Source organism: Hipposideros armiger, unplaced genomic scaffold (assembly GCF_001890085.2).
Source record: "Hipposideros armiger isolate ML-2016 unplaced genomic scaffold, ASM189008v1 scaffold_220, whole genome shotgun sequence".
In the NCBI taxonomy this organism is placed as follows: Eukaryota; Metazoa; Chordata; class Mammalia; order Chiroptera; family Hipposideridae; genus Hipposideros; species Hipposideros armiger.
In genome coordinates, this window is record NW_017731570.1 from 183498 (window position 1) to 204933 (window position 21436).

The following is a 21436-nucleotide window of genomic DNA, read 5'->3' on the forward strand; positions in this document are numbered from 1 at the left end:
TCTAGCTTTTTATGATTCATTCCTGATCAATTAAAGTATACCTTGACATACTTTTTCTTCTGAAGATACCATGCTCCCTGAGTCCTTGCATATCTGAAAATTGCAATCTCAGTATGGTTCTTTGTTCAGTTTTGTCTTTATTTGTTTGGTTTCTAGATTTTAGAATTTTTAATTTGTTTTTTACATTTGAAAATTTTACCAAAATCTATTTGTTCCTTTTTTTCTCTGATTTATATTGATTGAGATTTACATGTACCACACACTAACCTAGATTAACTTTTGATTTTTTTTTCATTCATCTGTCTTATAGTAAGCCTTTCTTGATCTATATACTGTAACTTGAGTTTTTCTTTAACTCAGGAAAATAGCTTGGCAGATTTTTTTCTTTCTGTTTGATATGTTCTAATTTGTTTATCAAGAAAGCCAATTATCCATATAATGATTCTTCACTGTTGCTCCTTTGTTTCTATCATATTCTATAGTTTTTGTCTTTTCTTGTTTTCCTTCTATATTCTGGGAGTGCATATTCCATATTATGTATTCTATATCACCAATTCAATATGTTGCTGTGTTTCTTTTGTACCTCTGATGATGACTGTGGTATATTTTATTCATTTGTCACTTATTTATTTTTTTGTATTTGCTTATTATTTACTATTACTAGTCATTATTTTATCACTATGTTATGATTGTTTGCAATTACTTATTCCTTTCTTCCCTGTAAGGGGATGGCATGTCCTTGCCCATTGCCATGTCACTCGCAGGGCTTTCCTATTGGAGCTGTTTGCTTCTGTGCCTCATTAACTCTGAACTTAGTCATATGAAGTCAGACAATTAAGTTTCCAAACTCATCCTAGAAAAAGTGTTTCATACCTCATTGCTGAATATCACTACTGTCACCTTTGAAGTACTTTCCTTGGGAAGCTATGCACCTACACTAGCGCCTAGTCCACCCCTCAAAGCAATTTTGGAACTCTTTTCCTGGAATGGCCATCAGAGCTGTCGTCATATTACCCTTGATGTCCTGAATGTCATCAAAATGTCTTCCTTTCAATATTTCCATTATCTTCAGGTAAAGAAAGAAGTTGATGGGGGCCAGGTCAGGTGAGTAGGGAGGGTGTTCCAATACAGTTATTTGTTTACTGGCTAAAAACTCCCTCACAGACAGTGCCGTGTGAGCTGGTGCATTGTGGTGATGCAAGAGCCATGAATTGTTGGCAAAAAGTTCAGGTCGTCTAACTTTTTCATGCAGCCTTTTCAGCACTCCCAAATAGTAAACTTGGTTAACTGTTTGTTCAGTTGGTACAAATTCATAATTAAAAATCCTTCTGATATCAAGAAAGATTAGCAACATTGTTGCAACAAGTTCGCAAACTTAATTGTCAAACCTTGTATGACATAATTTTGCCAATGGAATGTGAGTGGGTGTAATGTGCACCAAATCTAACCAGAAACTTTAAAAATTGTATTGGGATATGTTTTAAAATAGATCTTTCATGCTTCTTCTGCATCTTGAGGGCAGCTTCCTTTCTACCTTTTTTTTTCCCTAAGTATCTTTTGCGGGGCTCCAAGTTAGGTATCTTTCTTAATTTTAACCGTCGTTAAAATATAGAGTATTTGACAATGAGCAGGATAAATTGCTTCCCCTTGAATGCTCCTTATTGTTGACTTTAGAATACTTCTTGGAGATTAATATGAAAAGCTAGTTGTACACAGAGCCCCCAGACAAATGTCCAGTGTCTAGCTGTCTTCCACTTAGTGTGGCATTGCAGGATTGGCAAGGGATGCCACTTCTGGCTGCTTGGCAATCTGACTCCTTAGCCTAGACAAACCAAAGTAGTCTATGGTTTTCATTCCTTGTAAGAAACAGTAGACAAAAACTATGGCCCCTTGACTGTATAAATCTTATTACCCTCTCTTCCTTTTATCATCCTGTTATATGCAACATTGTAAAGATTCTTCAGCTCTAGTGGATGAAGCCAGCAAGTGGTCTTGATAGGGGTGTTGTAGGAGTCCTCAGATGCCCTACATATAGGAGAGAATGGCTTCCCTCTGGTGTTTGAAACCCACTCTCTCAGAGGAAGGAATAGCAGCATAAGGATGAGTAGTGCAGATCATTACTCTCTTCCTTTCCATCCCACTCATCTGTTTGAAGGTCTCACTTTGCTCTGCGTAGTGGGCATTCCTCCTTGAGACTTGGATATCATTGGCCATATTTCTAACCTCTAGGGGCCTCACTGTACTCATGAGTATTTCAATGGGAAATACTACAAATTGGCCGGCACCTAATTGATCATTTTTCTCAAATAGTTACAAAAGAGTGTAGCAGTTTCCTCCCCTCCCATCTGAAAACACCTTTTCCAGACTAGCACAGTCATGGGTGATAGAAAAACCGTAATTTTCCCGTTTTGCCTTGGCTTTTTCAGCTAGTTTCCTGGGTGTTGGTGGGAACAGCGCTGGCAGGGATGTTCTGGTTGGTGGTTGGGTTTCTTTTTCTCTGCCATATTTTAAAGTAAGTTCTGGCAGTACCAGGAAAGGATCCAGGCTCTGACTTCTTGAAACCTTTCATATCCCCAGAACTGCCCAGGTTTTGGCCTTGGAAAGACCTACAACCACTACTTACTAGTGGTGCGACCTTCAGCGCATGACTCAGACCCAATGGTCCTGTTTCTCCACCTGTAATGTGGCCATAAAATGCCCAAATGTTTTGGTCAACATGAGACTTCAAGAAAATGAATGTATTAATGCTTGGAAAACAATTGGCACAAAATCGAGTGCTCAATAAATGTTGATGGTAGCACTATAATCATCTTTATCCAAACAATTACTATACTAATGGTGTAGTCTTGATATTATGGTTCACACAGAATGAATGCAGAGTGGTGGGGGCTGGATTGTGTGGTCCATGCTAACCCCATGCTCCTGCAACTGCATTGATCAGGCCTGCAGTTAGTTATCTGGGTGACTTTGGGAAAGTCTCTTTCCTTTTCCATGCTTCGATTTCCCATTTGTAAAATAAGGATATGGAACTATAGCAGGGTAACAAATAGGTTTAATCTCATATGTCAACTCCAATTGATCGGTAGTGGGTACCTAGAAAGCAGACTTAGAAGGATTCGGTGGCCTTGGCTGGGTGTGGTAGATAAGTTTGCCCTCATCTAGTAGTAGTGTCTGAAATGGGCAGGGAGGCCAGCACAGCTATCCTGAAATTTGCCAGGCCTAGACTAAATGCTCTCCAAGGATCTTCCCACCCCCCCCCCAATCCTCTGGTTCTTTTTAGGGGGTTTCTTTGATGGGCCTTTGTAACTAGGTGACATCCTATTGACCCAAATGAATATTCAGTGTCATCAGAGTGAAAAGCAGGTGTGGATCGTGGAGTCTAGCATCTGAAAGGAGACAAGTGGATTATGAAGCCGCTTCTTTGAACGGGATGGGGGTTTCTTAGAGACCTCATTGCAATTTGAGCATAAAAAAAAAAACACAAAAGCATTTTCATCAAATAGGAAAACAGGATAGTTCCCTGAAGTTGCACATATAACTCACAGCCTAATGATGCCACGTGGAGTTGGAATATCATTTGCTAGTAGGTTTCTGTCTAATAGCATTTAATGTTTGAGTAAACTGCAAACATTTATTTCCTGATCTACAACAGAAAGGTTTCTAACAGTTGTGCAATTATATTAATGTGTGCTAGAGACATACCATTTTGGAAATGGATTTAGCCACTTCCTTTGATATTTAGGCTCTAAGACAGAAGTGTCTTATTTCTGGAGCAACTTGGTTAACTCGAGTAATGAGACTTGATTTTCCTGAACCTTTGGGAGGAAATTGTGTGAACCACTTCGCAGTCTTCCATTTTTGTAATGAAAATAAAACACCCAGCTGTCCACTGGCATGTTATCATCATAAGCACGAGATTCTTCCTGCAGGGTCAGGGATTTCTGCTTTCATGTTAAAAGCTCCTCAGGTATAGATGTGACACGAGGCCTTCTTTCACTGTCTCTGTGACAGGGTGCATTCTGCAAACTGCGTCCTTCTGAGCCTCACTTCACACAGCTACAGCATCCCTTGGGGCCTGCTCTTGTGACTGTGCTCTCTGGCAAAATGAAAATCACCAGACTGTCGTCATAGCGTCCCACTAAATATGATGGGGAACAAATACTGTATTTTACATGGCTTTCTCAGAAACCATCAACATGATTTTGTTCACAGTGTACCCTCAGCAAGGCTCTATGATGGAAGGGCATTTGTATAGGGGGAATCTACGAATATGACAGCAGCAATAAACAGCTGAAACTAATCTCGGAGGCGTTTGCAAATTGCCCCTCATGAGCTGCAGTGGTTGTGAAAGATAATTTGTGGTTCTCGCAGAATACCCTGCAAATTGGGTCTTTCATCTGCGATGTTTCTTACAGTTAAAACATTTCATTTCTCATATTAACAAATGATAAGTCTGCATTTGTTAATCTAAACAATTTGATTTATATTTCTCTGTGCTGAGAAGCTGTTGACATTTCAGGGTAAGTAATTATTTTCATTGCCAACTGCTATTTGTGGTGATCGTAGGCAAAAGATAGAAATCCGAACATACGTAGGCACTGTTTTCATCATTTTCTGTAAAGACTACTTATAAAGCAGGGATCTGTTTGCCTGAGTTATCCTCCACACTTAGAAATCTAACAGGACGTGGGTGTTGACAAGTGAGGGTTCTAGCCACGTTCAGGGTTTTCTGTGGTGTATTGGATGCTTTCTCTTGTGATTGCTGTGGGCAGGGGGACAGGGTTGACCGGCAATGTCACCAAACCTCTGGCAGAGCACTGTGCACTTGCAGTCTCAAATCACAGCAGTGAGAGGAAGCACGCTTATTGGCCTCAGTCGTTCCCAGCTTACGTAATATCTGTTCAAGCATCTCACGGGGTGGCTGCCAAGACTACATGGCAAATGCTCATGAGAACACCTCTCACTATGCCTGGTACATAGCGCGAGCTCCGGAAACATGTGGTACAATAGGGACAACATATAAAGAGACCGTCTAAATTTCCTTTCTCATATTGCTTGCTTGGCCAAGGACGCACAGTCCAGGGCAAGGGAAGAAAAGGTTTTTTTCAGTACATCCTGAGACCAGTTGCTCAGCCTTGTCCACTGCAGTGGCACACAAGTCAAACCAGAGAAGAGGCACCAGGACTGGGGACTGGGCTGATGCAACCGCTGCCTACTCTGGGGTCTCTTTTTGATCTTAAAATCCATGCTAATGTTTCAAGCTACTCTTTAATATATCCAGGTTTGTTTCAATATGCAGAAAAAAAATTAACATCAAAGTTTATGCTTTTCCCCCAGAAAAATCATTTAGCAAAATTGCTGCTCCCAAAAGATGGCCCATCATTAGCGTGTGAGTGTGTGGAGGGCCCATACCGGTTGGGAAGCGCTGTGGGCAGGGGTAGATGGCCTCTGTGATCATTAGGGGCATGCGGTGTGTGTCCTGCAGGGTGGGCTGTGGTACGTTCACCGGTCTTTTCCCCTTGGCCTCTTTACACTGCTGGGCAAGGCTCTGGCCACATTCGACCTGCCTGTGTGGACTTCTCATTCCCATTCCCGGTTAGGGAATGGACTACTGATTGAGGATTCAAACCAGTTTTTACATGGCCTGAGGGAGTGAAGGCAGAGCCAGTACCCTGAATGGCAAATGTGTTTTATCCTTTGAACCAACTTCAGTTGATTAGTTTTGGTTGCCTACAGTGCTGTCTTAAGACGGCATCTGTGGTGCATCCAGGCTCAGCTGGGAAGAGTGCTGGGATTGATTAGCAATGTCTTTCAAGGCCTCTGGAGGGGCTGCTTGCCCTATATTTGCCATTGTCTGCTTTGGGCTTGTTCTTAACTCTTCTGTGTAAGTCATTTAATACTAACAGGTGACTAAGTATGAGATGGGGCATCATGAGAGAGAGAGAAAGCAGGCAGATTCCACTTTAAGAAAACCTAGCATGAGAAAAATGCCCATTTACAAAATGCATAAATCTGGAGCCAATTATTGTCATTACAGAAAGATTCCATGAAAGGTTCCTTTAAATAGTGAGCTCCCCTACTGCATTAAAATGATGATTCAATTTACAAAAATTCACTTTGCATGCAACTCCTCAGTACCATGTCTGTGGAGGAAAGTGAGCCACACCTGATTTTTTTTAAGCTACGGCCTAAATAATGTTCAGGATGGCTGCTGCTGCATAGCTTGAGTCTCTTGATAATTCCCACTCTCCTCAGACTTCCTTCTTACTTCCTATCCTAGAGTGTTGAGTAGACAATCTGGGTGGTGGTCAACAGCTGCTGGCTTCCACCCTGCCACGGCTGCATTTCATTAGTGGGTAAACTGATTGCTCCGAGTTTGTTTATGTGTGGGTGTGGCAGTACGAGTCTGTACACTCCGTGCGCTATGTATATGTAGATACAGATACACACAAGCCATTATTTCACTCTCAGCCCACCCTCAATTCATTCCTGCTGTGAGAGTTATACATGGAAGGTTCCAATCGCCTCGTGGATATGCCCTTTCGGTAATAAGCACCCCGAATTCTGGCTCCCCATCCTCTTTGTGTTTGTTGATATGTTATTTACCCTTGCATAAAAAAACTTCCCCAGACCCTGGGCCTGAGTGCCATTCTCCAGATAGGGAACCCTCCTCTTCCTCCATGGCCTAGAAAGCCCCAAATGGTTTTGTTATTTAGAAAATTAAATATAATCTGGCTGTTGTGGCAAGCTAAGAAATTCTCAACCAACAGACGCTCCCATTAAATATATAACATACACAACATCTAAAATTATCACCGATCTAGCCTGAATTTGAATTATAGAGGCAGTCAGGGTCCCTTGGGTAAGATCGCCAGCTTCTTCCCAGGCACTTGAAATTGGACAGTTTTCCAATGGACCATAAAGCTCCCAGGAATGCTGACTGGCACACGTATTTGATTTCTGTGCTCTGTAAAAGCAACTTAATGCAGGGAAGAGTACCTTAAAGAGATGGTGTCTCCCCTTTCTCTGTGTATGGCCTTTTCCCACATAGAATAATTCTAACAACTTCTTAGGAACAGAGCACAAGTATCATCTGTATTTCACCTATGGTATTTTGAAAATCTCAACGTACATTTATTCCCAGGACTATTTGTTGTTGTTGTTGTTTTGTTTTGTTTTACAGATGCATCCTTTTCATCTTTTCTTTTGGAAAAAGCAAACTGAGTCAGTAACAGTGAACACGTCAGCCCTACTCAGACATTTGCCTCTGGTCTAAAGTGATGATTCCTGTTTGAGTTGAGAGCTCTCAGGCTGGTGAGCTGTCACACAGCTCTTTCCCTTCTGCCTTTGCAGTCTCATTGGCTTGAGCCAAGGGTCCCCCATGGTACTGGGCTGTGATAGCTGCATACGTGCAGCCATAGATGGTTGCAGCCAACATCATGAGACACACGATCCCACACACAACCCCGGTGATGACGACGGTGGCCAAGGCATAACGCAGATTGGTTGGCCTGGGCTTGGGCTTGAGCTCACACTCCGAGTCGTCTTGCTCCTCCGTGCTGTGGCTCTCAGGAGGCCCTGGGACAGCCCAGTGGGCATAACCCAGCTTCTGCAGCTGCGATGCCTCCAGACCTCCAGACGGGAAAGGGCAGGGCTGGTACAGCTCATGAGGGATTTTAAGGAGGTCCTTTCCCTTCCAGGTGTCCGGCGATGCACAGATGACACTGTCCATTATTCCCCCTTTTAAAAAACAAAAGCAAAGGGTGATAACAGACCCTGATACAACCAAATTCCAAAATCCTCAGCCTGCAAAATTTTAGGCAGATGGAATGTATAAAGCACCTCCCCCCCCCCCTGGAGTCAAAGAACTTAACAACCTTATTTTATGATTTTAGGATTTCTAAATTGGCTGAATGCTAAAAATGCCACACACTAAATTGGCAATTATGTATGACCAAGAATTCATTAGAAGCCAGGCCACCTTTCCCTTATAAATGCCGAGGGAAAAGCAGTGCAAAGGCTGACAAGAAGGGACACTGGAGGCCAACCTGAGGGCACTGGAGCCGACAGCATTCCTGTCACTCACACCCCTAATGAGCCCCTCCACACACAAAAATCTATTGTACCAAATTCACATCGGAAATCTAAAACAAATAAGACAAACGTGCTTTGTTGTGATGGTATATGTTAATTACAAAGGCCCTATGTCTAGCAAGTCTTCAGCGATGCCAGATGGGGAGGTCACGGTCTTCGAGTGTTTTGCGTATCTGAAGAATTGGCAGTAACATTTACTTAAATGCATGGGATTCGGTACAATTAACCCATCTCCCTAGGCCTTGGAACAGTTAGTACTTCTAGTACCGAACTTTGCAATGGCTTATTAGACCCAGTCTCCATTCTCTTTAAAGCAATTGATGTCCTCGAGTATGTAGAGTACAGGGAGGGTTTGGGTGTCTAGTAATTCTTTTCTAGCAAGGGCATTGGGCTACCAGATTCCATTCTGGCCAAATTTGGCCACCGAATTACTGTGTGACCTCAGGCAAATAAAATTCTCTGACTAATTTGGCCATAAAAACATCAAATTGATATCCAACTTGATAGTATATATATATAAAACACTGTTAAGTAAGTCCTCACAACTCTGCTGTAATGGGTAATTCTTGTCCAAGGTCATCAGGTCCTAAGTGGGCAGAACAACAGCCAATCCCAGCTCACCCCCTTGATTTCAGTTTTTCCCATGACGCTTACTGCCTGTTTCTACTTCCTCCTCTTTGGAACGCATCCTGAGGTCAGCAGAGTTAACACAATGACTAAAGCCTCTGCCTGGGCAGAACCCCACCACAATGACATGTGTCTCAGCGCTCCCCCACCCCCACCCCGGCTGCCATGAATTCCTCTCCAAGGATGGCTGTGAAGCCTGGCACCATTCTTAGCCAAGTTAGATTGGAGAGTCTTTGTACACACCATAGGTGAATTACGAAATTATACCAGAAAGTCACATGCGGGAGGCCATCGCTTCAATGTTATTACAACTTTCCGTTGCTTAGCACTTCAGAGTTTGGGGACTGCCTTCACATACATCCTATCTTAAGTTAATGAGCCAAGTCCTATGTGGCCCTGTGAGTACATGGAGCCAGTTTGCAGTGCAACAGTTATGGTGGCCCAGGTCACATCAGAGTTAGTGGCTATGGCAAAATTCTACCCACGCCTTTTTTTCTGCCACTGTTTGAAACTGAATTGACTACTGCTAGAGACTCTTGGGTCCCTCCTAGCTTCTTCAGGGATCCCCAGACACAAGTCCCAACTCTAAAGCGGTAAGATAACAGAGGAATTCCCGCCTTTCCTGAGCTGATGGGCAGGAGGCCAGGGGTGCAGAGTAGCTGCTCCATGAGCCTAAGGCGCCATCAGGCTGCACTGTGATTAAGGGTCTCTGCCTCGTAGACCATTTTATGCCTCTGCCTGGGAGTTCGTTGTAAGGCAGAAGGCCAGAGAGATAGAAATGAAGTGTGGGGCCTTGAGAAGAAGTAATGATACACAGCCCAGCAAAAGAGCACTGAGACATCCATCAGGGGATCCAAGCCCGCCTGCCATGAGACCAGCAGTTCTATCAGCTGGCTTACAACTAGATTGGAGTGGCGCACCCAGTCGCCCCAGGCTTAAGCACTGTCTTTCTCCAGTTCCACGCTTCTTGCTGCTCAATGTTAGGATGGGAGACATAGACTTTGCACCCAGCGGTGAGGAGATATACAGTCTAGAGCCTGAGACATGGCTGAGGGTGCGGTTGTGGCCACCAAGAGCTGCATGGCCTCCTGTGGAGCTGTGTCCTCAGCCAGGAGTCACCTTCCACCCTTCCACCCCAGGAGGAAAGTGTGCTGACAACGTCTTTAGGGTCCTACTCTTTTCTAGACTCATGGAAACTGACAATAGAAGAAGCTTCAACTTGCCAGGCACTCATTATTCCCCATCTGGCTACTAGTAGCTATTAATCACCCTCTTGGAAGAGATTGGAGCTTGAGTCTGAACATCACTTAGCTGTGTAACCCTAAGCAAGTTACTTCACCATTCTGTGCCTCTGCTGGTTTATCTGGAAAGTGAGAGAGGGGGGAAATAATGAATTTCACCCCCTAAGATTGCTCTGAGGACTCAATTGGATAAAGTATGTCAAATATTTAGTACAATACCTAGCCCAGAATAAATGTTTAATACAGTTAGCTATTAGCATAAAGATGATTTGTTTACTTACAAATGGAGAAAGAGGAATACTAATTATAAAAATCTATGCACATGTTTTTGTGGAGGAGACAGATATTATTAAGTATTCATCAGAGCATGTTTTTTGGCCCTTGGGAGGACAGGAAGATGAAACGTGCCTACACTTTGTGGTCAGGTTGGGGCCACATGACTGACTTCTGGCCAGTGGAGCCAATGAATACCACTTCCAGGCTACAAAAACCCTTCCAAGCACTTTGTTCCCACTTGATGGTAACTTTAGGGTAAAGTTGGCAATGTCAAAAGCTGGAAGGGGCTTACGTCCCTGTAGGACCACATGGAACCGAGCCCCACCCCCAATTCCCTTGAACTCTGATATGAGTGAGCAACAGACTTTTATTAAGTACATACTGAAATGGTTGTCCCATTAATCAGCCTGTCCTGACTAATACCATTAGAGTTTGTATTTATTTATGTGTCTTTTTATAAATGAGGACTTGACCAGTATCTACTCCCTTATTTTACCTGTATTCAATACATCAGTAGTCAGATTGTCTCCTAAATTTAGCACATATTTTGGTTTTCTTTCTAGTTATTTTGGGAGCACCCAGGTCTTATGCCAAATCAATTTTACCTTCCTCCTGAGAAAGGCTGTTGTCTGTGCTGGGCGGCTTAACAATGAGGGGGTGTTGAACTGTGTTGTGGAACCTGAGGACCAGAATGGACCTCAGGAACTCCCTGGCTTAACATTGTCAGTTTTTACCTGGTAACACAGAGCGCTGGGGAGGGGCACTAATCTGCCCAAAGATTACCAGCAACTTTGTGGCACAGTAGAGGGCAGAGGGCACTTCATGCCATCCCATGTTGCTTCTAGTGTTCTGAACCTGGGAACTATTTTTTGTCAAGAAATATTCTTGTTTGATGAAAACTATATTTTTATGATGCTTACCACTTGGTCCAGAACACAATAGCTAATGTCACTTCAACTCTAGATGTAAACACTTTTACTGGCAACCTCCTATAAGAAATAGTTTTGCCACATCCTATAACCCCTATTTTAAGTCAACTGAAGATCAGCTAATTAGTGATAAGCTATTTGCTATGATATTGTTGAGAGGCATTCTCATGCAATATTGCATGTTTGAATTCATGTTGTGCTCTCACCTGATTCCTTCCATGTAACTGCTACGACCATCCAGACTCTGCTGATTCCCTAATTCATGTCTGTAGCTCTCCTGTCTTCCTGAGTTATAGCCTCAAACATAGATCCACAAATTCAACAGCTTCCCTTGATATGTAGTGGGCATCTCAAACTTGACATGCCCCAGATTGAACTCTTGATTTACCACCTCCCACACACACTCACCCATGCCCACCCCCCACCCCCATTCCTCAATCTGCCTCTTATCAGCTACTGGCATCATTCATCTGGTTATTCCTACAGGACAAAAAAAATGAATTTCCCATAATTACTCTCTTTTCTTCATCTCACACTCCAGCCCATTTGCAATTTCTATCAGTTCAATATTCCAAATGTCTCCCAGCATTGATCACTTCTCACCGCCATGGTTTGGGGCCACCACCATCTCCTCCCCAGATGAAAGCACTTTCCCTCTCATCCACCTGCTTCTTCTTTTGCAGCCTTTGGTCAGCTCTCCCTAGAGTCACCAGAGTAACCTTTACAAATGTAATTCGATCATATTGTTCCCTGGTTAAAATTCAAGAGATTTCCATTTCACCTAAAATAAAATCCAAATGGCTCACTCAGCCTCCTCTGCATGTTCCTACATGACTTGGCCCCTGAACGCTTGTGTGGCCTTCTGTCTGTCTGCCCTCTTACTCCTTCTCTCTGCTATAGGCGCTCTTTTGTCCCTCAGTCAAGCCAAGCGTACTCCCTGTCAGGCCCTTTGCACCTGCTGTCCTTTCCCCCAATTATGGCTCATTCCTCCTTACTTCTCAGGTCCTGTTCACCTATGCCACCTCCTTCCGATCTCAAATGGAACCCCCATCCTATCACTTTCTCTCCCCTTACCCTGCCTCATCGTTTTTCTAGCATTAACAGCTTTCTGAAAATATTTGTTATTTTATTTAACATCTGTTTCTACTATCAGAATGTAACCTCCATGTTCATAGGGATTTTTTGTTCAATCACCTTTTCTCAGTGCCTAGAAAGGTTCCTGGCACATAAGGGGCACTCAAATATGGGAATGAATGAATGAATGAATGAATGAATGAATGACGCTTGAAAGTTAGGAGGAAAGAAGTGCTGTGATGTGGAGGAAAGAATGTAGGGTCAAGACTCAAAAGCCATTCATTCTAGTCTCATCTGTGCTTCCACCCTGTCGTCTTGGGGCTTCAGTTTCCCTTTGATAACAGGCTAGCATTGAGTTAGAAGGGGTTGGCAAACTTTTCTGTAAAGGGCCAGATAATAAAGATTTTAAGCTTTGCTATATAGTCGCTATCAAAACTATTCAGTTTTGCCCTTATATTGCAAAACAGCCACAGACAGTAAATAATAATGGGCAGAGATGTATCTCAATTAAACTTTCTTTACCAAAACAGGAGGTGGGCTGCATTTGGCCCTCAGGCTGTAGTTTACTGATCCCTGGGTGATTTCCAGAGCCCCTCATCTTTCATGTTCTAGGATCTCTTGCATTTGACATCTGGTTTAAGAAAAAGTAAGGGTTTTTTGGGGTTTTTTTGTGTTTTTTTTATGGTGGGCTTTTTCTTATAATTTTATTAGTTTCAGGTGTACAAAGCAACATAATAGTTAGACATTTACACCCCTCAAAAAGTGATAACCTCCCTCCCCGAATCTACTACCCCTGTGACATCTTATATAACTGTTACAATACCATTGACTATCTTCCTTATGCTATACTCCACCTCCCGTGATATCTATCTATCTATCTATCTATCTATCTATCTATCTATCTATCTATCTATCTGTTTTTTTCTTATAGTTGCCAAACAATATTATTCTACTCCAGCTTCAGTTGTATAGCGCATTGGTCAGGCATCTACACAGACTATGAAGTGATCCCCTTGATAAGTCCAGTGCCCACCTGGCACCTTCCAGTCTTTACAACATTGTTGATTATATTCCCCATTCTTTATTTTACATCCTCATGACCATATTGCGTCTACTAATTAGCTCTTTCTACTCCCTTCACCTTCTTCCCCATCCCCTCCCCATCCCATCTCGCAACCAAGATTTTTTTTTCTATATCTCCAAGTCTAGTTTTGTTTTGTTTGAACGTTGTTTCTGTTTTTTATTTTTCACATATAAATGAGATTATATGGTGTTTGTCAAAAGTAAGTTTAAAGAGGTAGCCCTGTTGCATCCAACTTCAATAACTGATACTAGCTGAAGTCAAAGGGGTAATTTTGGAGAAAATGTATAGCTGTCAGCTGGGTAGAAGCAGACAAAGAAGGGAAAATGTCCCAAGGAGAGACACCATGCCCCAGTTGAATCACACTTGAAAATAGAATTTGATGCCACTTTGGAGTTGAGCAGTAATTCAGGTAGCAATTGAATTTCCATCCTTCTTAAAGGCCTATAGTTTCCAGATACATCACTTAATGTTGTTGTTAACCAAAAAGTGGAACATTATCTTTATGAATTATATTTGTGGATGACTTTAAACACCTTTTAATGACTCGCTTGCCTCTTTTGCCATACTGTGAAATGACATGAATGTTAGAAAAGCTTCCACCGGCCCCTTGCACACTCCTCAACGTTCCTAATACACAGATAGGGGTTGCCACATAGACATTACTGACCTTTATAGAGAAATGTCTCCAGCCAGAGTTTAAGACTGAGCAAGTGGCAATTGCATGTCCACAGGTTGTCCTTGAGAAATAAAAGCTTCACCCTGGGCATGGATTCTAGGAATGCTCGATCAAGCTGCCGAAGCTGGTTTTGTTGGACTGCAAATATGGTTAGATTCTCCCAGTGCTGACCCAGAGATCTGGGAAGGTGGCTTATGTTGTTTGATGACAAATCAAGCTCCCTCAGCTGAGGGAGGGAATGGAAAAGTCTGCTTTCCATGAAATGAAGGGAGTTCTGGGTTAGGTTTAAGACCTGCAAATGCCGAAGTCCATGGAAAGCTCCAGGGGCCAGATTTAAAAGGGAATTGTTGCCCAAGTTCAATGTTATGAGCTGTGGCACAGACCTAAACGCAAAAGCTGGAAGCTGGTGTATCTGGTTATCTTGTAAATGCAGTGTTAGAGTCTGAGGAGGCAAACCGGAAGGAATCTCAGTCAGGCCCCGCTGGCTGCAGTCTACAGAATTTGAGGGTGAGTGACAGCGGCACTTCTCTGGGCATGCGCACACCACTTGGAGCAGGAAAATCACACTTGAAAGCAGCAGCAGTTCACCTATGATAAACAGAAAGAAATTCGGATAAAAACCAGTTTGCAAGTGGCACGACCATTTGTTCTCCTTTGAATTCACAGGTAGTGTGACTCTGCTCCAGGCCTCTTTCCACAACCTGAAACAGAGGCTCTATCGAGCACCATATTGTGTAGAGTTGGGCTGGACTGGGGACATCCCCAATTTCAATAGCTATTGCAAACTCTCTGGTAACTATTGTCAGAGGCCTTGGAAAAGATAATTCCTCATTAGCTCAGAAATCAGAAGATGGAAGACTTAAGGATATCAAATATTGGGTTGTCGGAAAAGTCATGATGCATTTTTGCAATGAAAAACATAGAAAAAAATATGTCATGACTTTTCCGACAACCCAATAGAAAGATTAAAAAAAATCTTTCTGGGGCACATGTCCTTTGTAGAATTATGTAGGACCAGAAGTGTGGAACAGTGATAGGAAGTTCAGATATTCACTTTTCTGAAAAGTATGCTCTAGCTCAGCGCTGTCCAATAGAACTTTCTGTGGTGATAGATAATGTTTTATATCTTCTGTCCAATATGGTAGCCATTAGCTACACGTGGCTACAGAGCTCTGAATTATGACTACTGTAGCCAAGAAACTGAATTTTTATTTGCATTTAATTTTAATGAATTTAAATGTAAATAACACATGGTACCGGTGTGGCAGATAGGGCAGGTCCAAAGCATTCCTATATTGATGCCCATCTTTGCAGGTGTTAATAATTCCATGAATGATGATTGTCCCCTTTTTTATTCAAGAATAAGAATAATATAATAAACATCCATGTTCCTATAACACAGTTCTGTCAGTCATTCATGGGTGGTCACATTTCTTTCTTCTCTTTTTTTCTTCTAGCTCAAAGAATGAATGCATTACTGATACAGTTGAACTCCCTTGATTAGCACCCAAGTCATGTTTTCATACATGAACCCCCTTTGCTCCCACTATTACTGATGTACCCCACTAGGCTTTTTAAAAAGCAGTCTTAATAACAACAATAGCAAATAACCATACAGCATGTGTTTTGAGCCAGGCACCATTCTAACTGCTTTATATACCGGGGTGCCAAACAAGTGTATACACATGACTTGTATTCATCTTTTTTTGTTTTTGTTTTTGTTATCAGTATACGAGTATATTGAGTATTACAATTTTAACACAGTTTTTTTTTCTTAAAATGTGTATATATTTTTTTGGTACCTTCTTTATTTTAATTAATTTAATCCTCATAACCTTATAAATCTGGTTCTACTATTATCCCCACTTTGAAGGTGAGGAAGCTGAGGCACCAAGAATTGCTTCGAATCACTTGCCCAAGGTCACATGTATGATAAACTAGTAGATTCGTGATTTGAACCTAGGCAGTGTGCTTCCAGAGTCTGTCAGAGTTCTCACCTGCTGCACTTTACAATACTTTTACACACACACACACACACACACACACACACACACACACACACGATACTGTTGTTTTTAAAAACCTACATAAATATAACCCTCAGTATGTTTCATTCTGCAATTCATTCTGCAATTGAATTCTGCAATTCATTCTTTCAAAATGAATCTGTCCATGTTCATATAGAGAGAGCTAATTTATGCCTTTTCATGCTTAGAATATTTCATGGTGAGACCATGCCATTTATTATTTAGGCACTCCATGGCTGATGAGCATTTGAGTTGTCGAAGTTTTTCTTTGTTACAAATGATGCTGCTACGAGCATCCTTGCACCGCGCCCCCTGACCATGTGGAAATGGGAAGACGGTCCACGAGCATCAACAGGAGCCTCTTAGCGGGGTTCAGGGAGGATGCTGAGTTTTCTTAGATTCTGCTAGATCACTCTCCAGAGTAGCTATATCACTCCCTTCTTTTTTCCTGAGACTGACTTTCAAAATATGGCCAACATCTGTCAGGGACATTTGGTTAAATTGGTAGAGGAACTCACAAGGCCACATAATAATATTTAAAACTCTAGATAATTATCTACTCATAAAAATGATCTTGAAAGAGGTTTTTAGTTTGTTTGTTTGTTTGTTTGTTTTTGGCCTTAACTAGGGAAAATGTGGCTGTCAAATGCACTGGAGCCTTTTCCTTGAATTCTTTACTGATGTGAAGCGTGCTTTGGGGCAAGCTTTTTTTGAGACGTTTGGAGGGCCTCCTGAAGGAGATTGCCATCAGTTTAGTTTAGCTCAGGGGATGCAGTCCCCTTTCCTCTTCCAAAATATAGAAGAGCAAAATTCTTGTTCTGCTTTCTATAATTTTGCAAGTAATCGAAATAACTCCTTTCAAAGCCAGATGTCTACCCATCAGAGCTGAGTTGACATCCCGCACTTTAGGTGTGGGTACCAAGCATTAACTAGTTGTAGGAAATCAAATCTTAAATGAGAGAATATGTTTTCAACAGAATCCACTAATCTACTGGGTTGTCAGAAAAGTCATGATGCATTTTTGCAACGAAAACCGGAAAAAATACATCATGCCTTTTCCAACAACCCGATATTAAGGAAAGGCTTGTCTTTCTGAGATTGTAGCCAGTGTATTCATTCTTTCTTTTGTCCCACTTCCCCCTCCTCCAATGAAGATGATATATGAACACCAACCTGAAGCACAGTGTTTCCTATGAAATGGCCCATGACATGCCAACTGCATATCTGATCATGGCTGGGTACGTTTGTGCCCACACCCTTCCTCTGACCCAACATTGCACAAACATAAATCCTCCCATCAGAGAAAACATTTTCTATATCTATGTCTGTTTGTTTTTTTGAGAAAGACAACTTGAAAATCGGTTTCCCACGGACACCTTTTTGAGGGGATCCGATTCAGCTCTCAGGGAACATTTCTAAGGCCCGAAGGGATTTATCATGGCTCACCTTTCATGACTGAGTCTCCACAGGCTTCCTTGTTGAATCCGTAGCCCACCTTTATGAATTTGCAGATCAACAAGCCGAGGGCATGGCAAACTCAGAATCCAGCTTTTCATTCACGTCTGAAGCTTGCCTGTGCTTTTCTTCAGTGCAGAAAACAGTGTTGCTTTCAGGAGACCACTTATTTAAGCCGTTCTTCTCCTGTCTCCATCTGGCTGAGACGGTTTTCCCGTGGAGGGTCTTTTGATTGTGCCTGTCTTCTTTCTTAAAGTGTCGACCTCCCCGAGATCATCCCTGCCTTTCCCATTCAGGCGATGAGCCACAGAAAGAATGTTTGTCAAACCTCGGTGAACAGCTGTAGCCTTCAGACATGACCCCAATGGCTCAGCCTTTTTGATTATTTAATCTGCTTGAAGTCCAGGGCACCAAAATAAAACAGCCTTCTTAATCCTGTCATGGTTTCTGAATTCTGTTGACTTATTAACCATGCTGTGTCAACCCTTGTCGGGTTGGGGGCTGTTCGCTATGGATCCTCGACCTGGGGGTCTAGTGACAGAGCCAGCAGGGTGTGTAATATGAGGACAAATTGGCCTGCTGGAGGCTGACACGGTTTCCACAGCGCACTTGTTTGGTCATCGAAGGCTTATTCAGCCAACATCCGTGGGGATTAGCTGTGTTGACAGGGTCTTGATGCCCTGAAATTCATAGCCATGGTTTCCTTTAGTGGACATCCCAGTCTCTTCTCCCTGGTGCCACAAATACTTCTCAGCTGCTTCTTTGCTTTCTCCTTCCCTCCTCCTCCCACTCCACCCCTCACCCCCTTTGAATTGACCTTTCGGTTCACGTGACTTTGGAAATACTTCTCAATCTTTCATCGTTGCCCTGATTTTTCACATATAAAACAATAAAGCTGCCCCATGTGCGCATCAGGCATCAATGAACTGTGACTGTTCTCTAATTGAAGCTGCTGGGAACTTTCCCACCAGGGACTGGAACGTTTCTTTAAATGTGCAAATCCTCTGCCATTTGCTAAGGTGGTGTTTCAGCGCCTGGAACTGCCCTTCCGCACACCAGAATGTTCTGTGTACCCATGGTGACTATGTAAAGGTTTAAAAAAAAAAAGTGCTTTTCTTGAGCCAGCATGAAGTGGACTCACAGGCCCTGGATGGTTTAACAGAGCAGCTGAGTGTGGGATTTGGAATCAGATGAGAGTGGATTTGAATATGTCTTCACCATTTACCAGCTCGATGTCTCTGGGCAAGTGACTTGCCCACTGGGAGCCTCATGGCCTGAGCTCTAACATGGCAATCCTTGCTTCACAAGATTGTTCCCAAGATTAAACAATACATGTCATGGCCCAGGGTGCCTTAATATATGTTCACCGTTACCCATGAAAATGTCTTCCAGGACTTTCATGCTGCTAGCTTTCAAAGAGTGACCTTGACTTGACAGGTGGAGGGAGGTCCTGACAAAAGACGGGGAGGCCTGTCCCCTCAGGTACCAAGGGAAGAAGGCCCCTTGTGAATGAACTTGAAAAATCAGATTGTGATTATCCTTGGTACCCTGCTCTTTGGGACCCCTCTTCTCTTTTGGCCAAGGCCCTTCCTGTCTCAGAGGACCCAGTGTGCTCATCCTGCCCTCTTCCTGCTCACTCAGCCTGTCACCTTTTGTTCTCTCTCCAACATTCTTTGAGCATGGGAGACACAGTGGGGAAAGTCAGATGGAGGTGACCAAGAGCCATTTAATTCTTAATAAGGGCTAAACAGTTCCATCCTTCCTTCCTTCCTTCCTTCCTTCCTTCCTTCCTTCCTTCCTTCCTTGCATCCTTCCCACCATCCTGTCTGTCTATTTTCAGTGCAGAGAATTTAATAATAATCATTCCTTGATGATACATGACTATCAATGGCCCATGTGAAGTCTTCAGTCATTAATTCACCATAATATAACAGACACCCACTCTAAGAACTCACTCTAAGAACTAGAAAGTTACCAATAACTCACATGGACTTGTGTGCCTCTGTTTTCCCCAGGGGTGGGCAAACTTTTTTTTTGTGAAAGGCCAGATGGTAAATATTTTAGATGTTGAGGGCTGTACTGTCTCTGTCGCAATGACTCAACTTCTGATGTTGCATGAAGCCAGCCATAGACAATCCATAAAAACAAGGGCGAGCCTGTGCGCCAATAAAACCATACTAACAAAAGCAGGCGGAGGGGACCGGATCAACCCACAGGCCACAGTGTGCAACCCTGCTCTGGCCCATCCTGTACCCACTGCTGTCCTTGCTCTGCTACCATCGCCTGTTACCCACCCCAAATTCCACCACCCTGCTGGGCGCACCCACCACCCTATCTCCTCAACTATAAAAGGAGGGGGCTGGGTGGCTAGGATGAATTTTAGGGCCCTCTTACGTGTAAAATCTTGTTGTTCTGGTCAGAATGCCTGAGTGAACTTAAAAGGCCCTGTATTTTCAGACTTTAGGAGGGCTTGGACAAACAAAGCATTTGCGTGTCTCTCTGGATTACAGCAGAGCTACTTAGCTGTGTGCTGCAGGGCCCAACTAGGGTCCATGTCTAGTGGACTCAGAGGCCTGTAAAAGATGAATCCATTGACAGCACAGCTGGTGTAAGAGGTCAGGACACCTGCCAGGAACTGCAGGGAACACCTACAGTTAAGCCAGGCTGGGTGGCTCGGTGAGGAAGCACACATCCATGCTGCTAACACCCTAAAGCTGTGTGGTCTTAGGCAAACCACAGGATCTCTCTGAGCCTCAGCTTCCTCATGTGTAGAATGCAGACAACGCCTGCCTCACTGGACACACAAAGGATCAGTGACACATATTAAGTGCACAGCGCGGGTCTGGTAGAGACCTGGAGAAGACAGTGATCAAAAGTGACACTTTCTATTAGCAGTGTGTATTCTTGGACCTTGGAGAGCCTGGGCCACTGCTCCTGCCTAAAATGTGAATGCCCTGGGAACACGCTGAGAATGCCCACAGCTGTGGGTTCCTGGGAGCAGTGGCTAACTTCTCAAAGGGGTTCTTTAGTTCTCTTTGCACCTGCTGACTAACTGGTGATTAAAAGATGGGCAGTGCACACTTGAACGTCAGAGGACTTTGGATGCGGAGGCTGATTTATTCCATCTGAGCCCAGAGAACAAAGGGAGGGTCCGTGATCTGCATGCCAATGCCCACAGCACCTTCTCTCCCTCCCCTGAGGAACCAGATCTCAGAAGTGGTAAGCCAACTCTGCATGCAGAAAAGTGACCAAGGAGAGATACCAAAAATCTGGTCAGGCCAAGCCACTCCCTAGAGCGGAGGACTCCACTGTGAGGGGCGCCTGGTACCAAGACCTAGTCAAAGTTTGCCACACAGAAACTTGCTTGAGACACACCCTCAGAGTGTGTGGTTACCATGACCCTCAGATGTCAAGAATTTTCTAGCTTCTATATATGTCCTATACACATTTGACCATGTTAAGTCAGAATGTTTCCTCCTATAAATTGGTCTATTTAACATTTCATCTCCCCCCACCAAAAAAATCAACAATTATTAATTCTTAAAATTGAAGATGTCTTCAAATCCAGCAAACGTCTAAATAGTTTTTTCTCCCAGATAGTGTTATCGAGGTCTGACAATTAAGTTTGCAAACTTATTGCAATGATGTTGCTAACTTTTTTGATATCAGAGGGATTATTCATTATGAATTTGTACCAACTGGATAAACAGTTAACCAAGTTTACCATTTGGAAGTGCTGAAAAGGCTGCATGACAAAGTTAGACGACCTGAACTTTTCACCAACAAATCATGGCTCTTGCATCACGACAATGCACCAGCTCACACGGCACTGTCTGTGAGGGAGTTTTTAGCCAGTAAACAAATAACTGTATTAGAACACCCTCCCTACTCACCTGATCTGGCCCCCAATGAACTTCTTTCTTTACCTGAAGATAAAGGAAATATTGAAAGGA

The 21436-nt window shown here is 43.1% G+C and overlaps 2 protein-coding genes across 2 annotated transcripts in view; one reads left to right on the forward strand and one right to left on the reverse strand.

The window, feature by feature from the left end:
- LOC109389079 (voltage-dependent calcium channel subunit alpha-2/delta-3) overlaps positions 1-21436 on the forward strand; it is a gene marked incomplete at its 5' end in the record, with an annotated part of 298701 nt that overhangs the window by 156507 nt on the left and 120758 nt on the right. The window lies entirely within an intron of this gene.
- LRTM1 (leucine rich repeat transmembrane protein 1) lies at positions 7075-18198 on the reverse strand. Its single transcript, XM_019654325.1, has 3 exons — positions 17475-18198; positions 13993-14589; positions 7075-7740 (listed from the first exon to the last, which is right to left on the reverse strand). The coding sequence occupies exons 1-3, from the start codon at positions 17479-17481 to the stop codon at positions 7307-7309; spliced, it is 1038 nt and encodes a 345-aa protein (XP_019509870.1). The 5' UTR covers positions 17482-18198; the 3' UTR covers positions 7075-7306.

Coding starts and splice junctions, on each gene's coding strand:
- LRTM1 (XM_019654325.1), bottom strand. Junction 7,741..13,992: donor GGAGACATTTCTCTATAAAG/GTCAGTAATGTC, acceptor GTTTTTTAAAAG/GGGGAATAATGGACAGTGTC.